The sequence below is a fragment of the Nanorana parkeri genome, unplaced genomic scaffold, assembly GCF_000935625.1.
Source record: "Nanorana parkeri isolate BGI_ZX_2015 unplaced genomic scaffold, ASM93562v1 scaffold765, whole genome shotgun sequence".
In the NCBI taxonomy this organism is placed as follows: Eukaryota; Metazoa; Chordata; class Amphibia; order Anura; family Dicroglossidae; genus Nanorana; species Nanorana parkeri.
Window position 1 is genome coordinate 287,218 of NW_017307033.1, and position 7,125 is coordinate 294,342.

The window sequence follows — 7,125 nt, forward strand, 5'->3', positions numbered from 1 at the left end:
GCAAATTGAACATTGTAATTTGCGTGCACCCCGCACAAAAGGTTTAAGGGACTGCAACTCGAGTAACTTTTTCGTTTTGGATAGAGTGGAGAGGTAATAGAACACCTGTCAGGTTTTTATTGCTGTCAATGTTCCCATTGGAGAGATTCACCTTCTTGATTTTGTCCTGGTGATCATTATCACTGAAAGTGAAAGAAAATACCAAATTTTGGGTTGTCATCAGAACAGGAATAGATGGAAGACATTCCAATGGGGACACGGGTTCTAGTGACCCTGCTGACCGCCAGGTATTTCCCTCTCTTTTTGGAGGGATTTCCTCTTACCTCCTGTTGTAGCTATCAGACAAGAAGTGAAGTCTCCCCAATGCGACTTTGATTGCAGGCAGGGGTTATAATAACCCATACTTACTCTATCCAAAAAAAATAAAATATGTTTTGGCATCCGCTTTACTTTAACCACCTCAGAATATAATAAAATAAATATATATATATAATATATTCCGAGAAGCTTCACTTGCTAAAAAAAAACAAAAACCATAAAGAAAGATACCCAAAGTGATCTGGCCAGCAATTTATGATCATGCAAGATAATTCACCAAAGCATTTAATTGTGATCAAGACTTAGATGTAAGGAGGGTCCCTGGTCTGCCAGATATAAAGGCAAACTTATGTGCAAGTATATGAAAAAGTGTTTTCCGTGAAATCAGGTTGCATTATAATCCATTTTTTTATGAATGTTTTAATGACCTCTATTGGAGACATCCCACTTGTCTAGGTGAACATCCATATTTGTTATAAAGCATAACATTCTTATGTGGTTTACATTGTTCGCATTGGTATAGTGTTTTTATTTTCATACTACAGCTGATCATAGAACTTTCTTTGAAAATTTTGCAGACATCAGATGCGGAGGAATTGAGGTCTTTAGTTGAGCATCTTCGCAGCGACCAAGAGAGACTTCGTAAGGACAAAGAGGAGGAGATGGAACAGCTTCACGAGGTCATTGAAAAGTTACAGCACGAGCTTGAGCAGCTGGGACCCATTAGGCATGAGGTCAGCGATAGTCAAGAAAGCCTAGATCAATTGGGTCTAGGAGGAACAGATAATTTGCAGGCTGAGCTTAGAAATGGAACTGGACAGCTAGAGAGAGCACGTGTGGAGAAAGAGAGTATGGAGGATACTGAGTCTTTGTGCATGACTGAGCTTGAAGCCTTGCGACAGCAACTGGAAGAAAAGGAAGTACTGCATGTTTCAGAGACCGAGGTTCTTGAGACTGATTTACAAAATCTCCAACAGTCTTTAAAGCAGAAAGAGCAAGCCCTTGAGTTTCTTCAGTTGGAGCATAGAAACTTGCAGGAAGAGATTGAACTACTCAGGACTCGTGTGTCACAGAGGGAAGAATTCATTGCTGTTCTGACTGCCCAGTTGCAAAGACTCCAAGACGCTGTAAGGGAAAAGGATGCCATTCTCGTAGAAAAGGAACTTGAAGTTCAAACTTTGCAGGAGCAGAATATGGGTGATATGTCTATGTTGCGTAATCAGCTGGCACAAAGTGTCCAGGCTTTAGAGGCTACCAAAATAGACCTGCAAAAAGTGCAAGAACAGAATGTGTCTCTGCAAACTACCTTGACTCAAAGCTCCAAGGAGCAAAGCAAGAGGGAGAGAACGTACAAAGAAGAATTAGAAGAGCTCAGGCAGTGTTTAAAAGAGTGGAAGGAGACGTCTCGTAAGCTTATGGAAGAGGTACATACACAGACTGATGGCAATCAGAATATGACCACATTAGAAGCTGAATCTCACTTTGTAAGTGTGACTTATTATATGGCATATGTCACGTGCACATATTTCACATGCAAATTTCTTTTTCAGTTTTCTCCTTTTATAGTGCATCTTTTATTTGTATAGTTCTTGCATTCTACTTTTGCTGATTTTTGCTACTTTTCTTTACGGATTTAACTTCATGACTCAAAATATTGATACACAGCCAGGCATCAAACACTTTTAGGAGGAGAGTTCCTATACTTATCTTATGACTGGGTCATCTTAAATTCCTATTTATACATGTATTTAGAACCCACCATAAATGGAAAAGCTTTCTTGGACAGTGTTGGCCTTATTGTCTTTGTGGAAGAAAATAGGTTACGTAATTACTGGAATACAGGGCGCAACATTACTTATGCCAAGGGTGGACAAATTAATATGAAATCCAGGAGCCAGCATGTCCAAACCAGGTGCCAGCAGAATTTATATTATTAGCCAGTTCCATTCACTGCAATTAGAGAAGTCCTCAAAATGTAGGCAGCAGCTGTAACTTTAAGAAACATTAGTTCCTGGGACCTGTCAAGCCCTGCCTTATGCTTCTTACGTTAACCTATACACCGCTATAAAACAGTTGAAATAAAAAAAAACTTGCTTACCCCCTTCCGGACCGATGACTGGATTATTCTGTCAGGATCGTTCAGTTCATTAACGACCAGTGACGGACTAATCCTGCCATACAGTAGAATGAGCGCTGGACTGGGGAGGCGCCAACGCTCATTAGGTTGCTGCTGTTGCTCGGTCCCTCCTGGATCTGAGGCAGAATCTCAATAGCAGATTAGGTGGTCCCAGCCCTGCGATAACTGCAATCGGCTATCACAGCGCTGTGACAGCCACTGAGCCGACTTTCAGCCCACTGTGTTTTGGAGCTGCGAGCCGGCTCAGTGTGTTAGAAAGCATCTCTGAGGAGAACACTGTATTCTCCTCAGAGATGCTAAGTATCAAAGCCCCTGTAAATAATGTGGCCCCTAGTTTAAGAAAATATAGTGCCGAGGAGGCTATTAAAGATAGGAGACCAATATACCACATTCTAAAATTGTTCCAGATTAAAGTTGTATTTCACTCCCTATACATCGGAACCTATAAACCCTATACATCGGAACAAATACAATTATTATGAATTACTTTGTTGGCTACACCATATATGTACACATTGTTACTGCCAACACTGTGAAATATTAATTTTTTTATTATTATAGATAGATATATATATCACATAAAATTAAAGCCCATTTTGTCCTCTTAAAGACAGTATATAATGTGTAGGTACAATGAATGAGGAATATAGAAATTATGGTTAAACATGGCAAAATTGCTCCTGTCCCCATGAACGAAAACATTTTCTGAATGCCACTAAGGGTTTAAACTTAACCTTTCAGGGCCTAATAATTTTCTTGGCTTTCAGTGCTACAGTGTACTTAGCATGTGGTGCTTGCAGGTACTTTCTTTCCTGGGGGCTTTACTTAATCCCTCTTAAACATTATCCTAAATTCTTTTTTTTTTTTACTGGCTGTTTTTCTGTTTCCAGGCTGTTTTGAATGAGCAGGTGAATGCTGCAGAGCGTCTTGCAAGTGAGCAGGAAGCTAAATTGAGTATTGAAAATAAGCTCAATGATTTGAACAATTTTGTAGATGAATTGCGTACAGAATGTGAGAGCTGGAAAGCTGAAGCCCAGCATCTCCAGCAGGAGCTTAAGGTGAGATCATAACTTTGAATCTGATCTTCTTTCAGTTTCACTGTATAAATGTTCTGTGAAACCAAAAATAGTAGTTCATAGATGTTTGGGTTATGCTGCTGCTTTCAAGAGGTTTACATTGGCAAAAAAAAAAGGCCAACATCTTGGTATATACTATTGAGAATTGTGCTCTGCATGTGGTGCTTTCCTTCCCCTTGTATATTGTCCGATAGCCGCAAAGCCCCCTCTTCAATTTCAGAGTAACAGTACATTTCTGGTGGGTATGCCACAGTCTGCGATCCCTCCATGTTTGACTAATGTGAACTTGGGCATTATGTTCTCCATATGATGCTTTTCTTGCCACTGTGTACTGTTGCTGTTTCCTTACCCAGAAATGTGGCACAGTTTCTGTGGTGATATCTCTGAGCACTGACTCATGATTCATGAATCTGACTTGCTTAATCAGGGGTATGGAATACAGGGGTGTGACCTGCCGGAAGATGGATATATAGGGTTAGTTAAAAATTTTTTGGGGAAAAAGGGGATTTCTTCTAAACTTGAGATCTTTAGATTTTAGGTGCTGTTTTAAAAGCAGCCAGTGTAAGTACCTGTATCTGACTTATCTGCCTCTAATAATCCACTTGGCTCAGACTGGTAGAGTGAAAATTGGTACAAGCCGCCAATTGATTGTGTTGCGGCGCTTATCTGCTAGCAATACACAAGTTGATAAGAAGAAAGAACAGTGCGTCAGGAGCTTCATTCTGTTGCATCTTCTTCGCAAACTAGGGATAGGGACAAGTCTGTTTGTCAAAGCTTTGTAAATCTCAGAAAAAAAAATGGATAGACAAATATTTAATCCCTTTGGCAGATAGCCCTCTCATTTTATGTGTATATTAAACTGTTTGCCTGGAGTCTAGCTTTAATATAAAGCAATTGTTAGTATTTTCAGGTTACTGGCATTTCTGTAAATTTGCAATCCTGACTCTTGCTCTCTCCATATTCTTTTAACAGAAGAAGGAAGCTTGTGTTGCAGAGGTACACTCTCATTCCCTGAATCTAGGAACTCAGGTAAAAAAACTTCAGGAAGCCTTAGTAAGCCAAGAAGCCATGATCTCTGTTATATCGGTGGACTTGCAAAAACAGATTGCCGAGGACCAAGCTAAACCGAATGGGTCATTGCGATCTGATGTGAAGCAGAGAAGCTTCTCTGAAAGCCTGACGGACTTGAGTGCTTGGGACTCTCCTGACATGGTTAGGAAACAGGAGGAACAAGTGCACAGCTTGAGAGGACTGACTCCCTTCTCTGAACTGAGCATTAATCACAGTGCTGAGTTGGAAGTTATGAAATCAAAGTCATCTGGTTGTGTTAAACAACTGGAGCAATATAATCTTCTAGGGTCCAGTACCCCTTCTTTGTCTGACAGCGTTTACTCCTTGCAACATTCCATCCATACACAGAGGACCAGCCCTGTAAGTATTTCATGGTTTTGCTTGTAACAACTTTTTTTTTTTTCCTGTCCAATCCAAAAAACAGTATCCACATTGAGGCATTCCTATACTCGGCATGCCAATAGATCCTATAGACCTTCTAAAAATGATAGTTTTATGGCTTTCTCTGCGGATTCTCTGGCTTAACTTACTATGGAGTTGGAATCATTAATACTGGCTGGGATCATCCAGTATTTCTGTCATGACTGGTTTTCTATTTAATAAATTACAGATTAATCAATATTTGTAATGATCAAAGTTCCCATATGTATGCCTTGCTGTTATTAACTGTGATAGGATAATAGACCCAGGTGTGGTTTTTTTTTTTTTGGCTTGTCCAATTCAATTTAGGGGCTGACCTTCTTCCAGACACCCGAGAGTATATGTATATCTGTGTATCTGTAGAACATTAAGGGAGCTTACATCTTTTCAGTTGAAAAAAAAATCTTGAAATACTCATTCAAATACATGAGAAAACAAGCTTAACCAAAGGTAGAGGGAACATGAGAGCGAAAGGATAGGAGGAGGAGTATCAGTCTGATAGGATGTCTTTTGAGAAGGGGAAAACTGACAGATTAAGAAGTGTACATTTTTGGACCTTTGTGAAAAAAAAAATATATATATATATTTTTGAAGTGTATATGGAAAACCATGCAATAGTAACTTAGAAAACATGCTCTTTTAAACTACAGCGCAGCAGAAGTTTGCTTCTCCTTTAATTGGAACTCTAGTTTCAGTAAGGCCTATCCTGGGGAGGTGGGGGATAGTTCAGTTCTAGCGTTAAATCCATAATTTTGTGGCTGACTATGTAACTACAAATATTCATATTTGATGCAGGTTAGAAAATGAAAATCCCTACTTGCGAAGGGTGCACATATGTACTTCTGTTTTCATGGTATTTTTTTCATACATAAAATTGAAATGTCCTAGGCGTACCATAGTCTATGGCTATACATCAGGGCAGCTGGCAAGCATCGCTTACACCAGAGCCTTTCCCATTCACTTTGAAGGTGTTAAACTCATTAAGCACAGTCTGTATCAGAGACAGAAACAATGAGATCTCGCCATATGACTGGCATAGAATGTGCTACAGGTTTTGTCACAGTATAGAATTACTGTCTTCTCCTTCAGGTCAGAGAAACGGGACACCCCTCAACAGACTACGACTCCTGTGATGATCAGCCAAGCTCCGAAGATCATCACACAGAGACTGAACAATCTGATGAACTTGGTAATTGCATTTTTTTTTCTTGCAATGTTTTTAAAACTGTTTGAGAGCTCTTTAAGACTGAAAATTCTATTTCTTTCATGAAGTATGGGCAGCACATTAATCAACATGGTTTTGTTATCTAGATTACAAGCTTGAAGCTGGGAGGTTCCAGTTTGATGAGGTGGAGAATTTGTTTGCCATAAAGCCGAAGATGGATTCGATGAGTGGAAGTGGACTATCTGCACAGCTTCAGGTAGCATTTTTTAGAATGTGCTGCACGTTTGCACTATTATATTTGCACCTCAGCAAACCTATTAGTCATAGATTGTATTTTTGGTAATATTATACTGGTAGAGGAAGAACATTACTAGACGCCAAGCCTAGTTATGGTGTATCCCACAAAAGTGAAAGCATGGTTGTGTTGTCATCAACATCAAAAAGTTTGGTTGAAAGCTACATATTGGGTGGAGGAAAAGCTTTCATAGTACAATAGTTAAAAGAGTAGTGGTAGAAGGCTGAGAACAGTGGTAAAGACTGAAATATTAATGTACTTATAGATGTAGTATACAGGTTGTCAGCTTTGTGCATGTGAGTCGTACAGCCTGGTGGTATAGCATTGTGTATTTGGGAAAGGGGACAGTACATCACTCTGATAGTTTGGGGGGTGTGAATGTACATTGGTTGTTATGTGCAGGGAGTTTACAGCTGGGAGGAAAAGCAGTGTGTATATGCGAAAGGGGGCATTGGACTGCCTATCTTGTTGATGGGAGAGGTGCACTTAGGCTTTTATGTGATCGTACAACCTGAAGGTGTAGTAGTGTATGTTGGGAATAGGTGACACTGGACAGTATGTAGAGCTATTACCGGTTGGTCTAGTGGAAGAGATGAGCTGTTAATGCCTGGTATGTCAGCATTTTGATGTATGTCCCATTCGC

General features: G+C 39.8%; 1 protein-coding gene across 1 annotated transcript in view; it reads left to right on the forward strand.

The window, feature by feature from the left end:
• PCNT (pericentrin) overlaps positions 1-7,125 on the forward strand; it is an 82,234-nt gene that overhangs the window by 52,716 nt on the left and 22,393 nt on the right. The window contains 5 exon segments of the mRNA XM_018564603.1: positions 897-1,802; positions 3,346-3,513; positions 4,504-4,962; positions 6,112-6,211; positions 6,334-6,443. Of these exon segments, the coding sequence (XP_018420105.1) occupies positions 897-1,802; positions 3,346-3,513; positions 4,504-4,962; positions 6,112-6,211; positions 6,334-6,443 (1,743 nt within the window).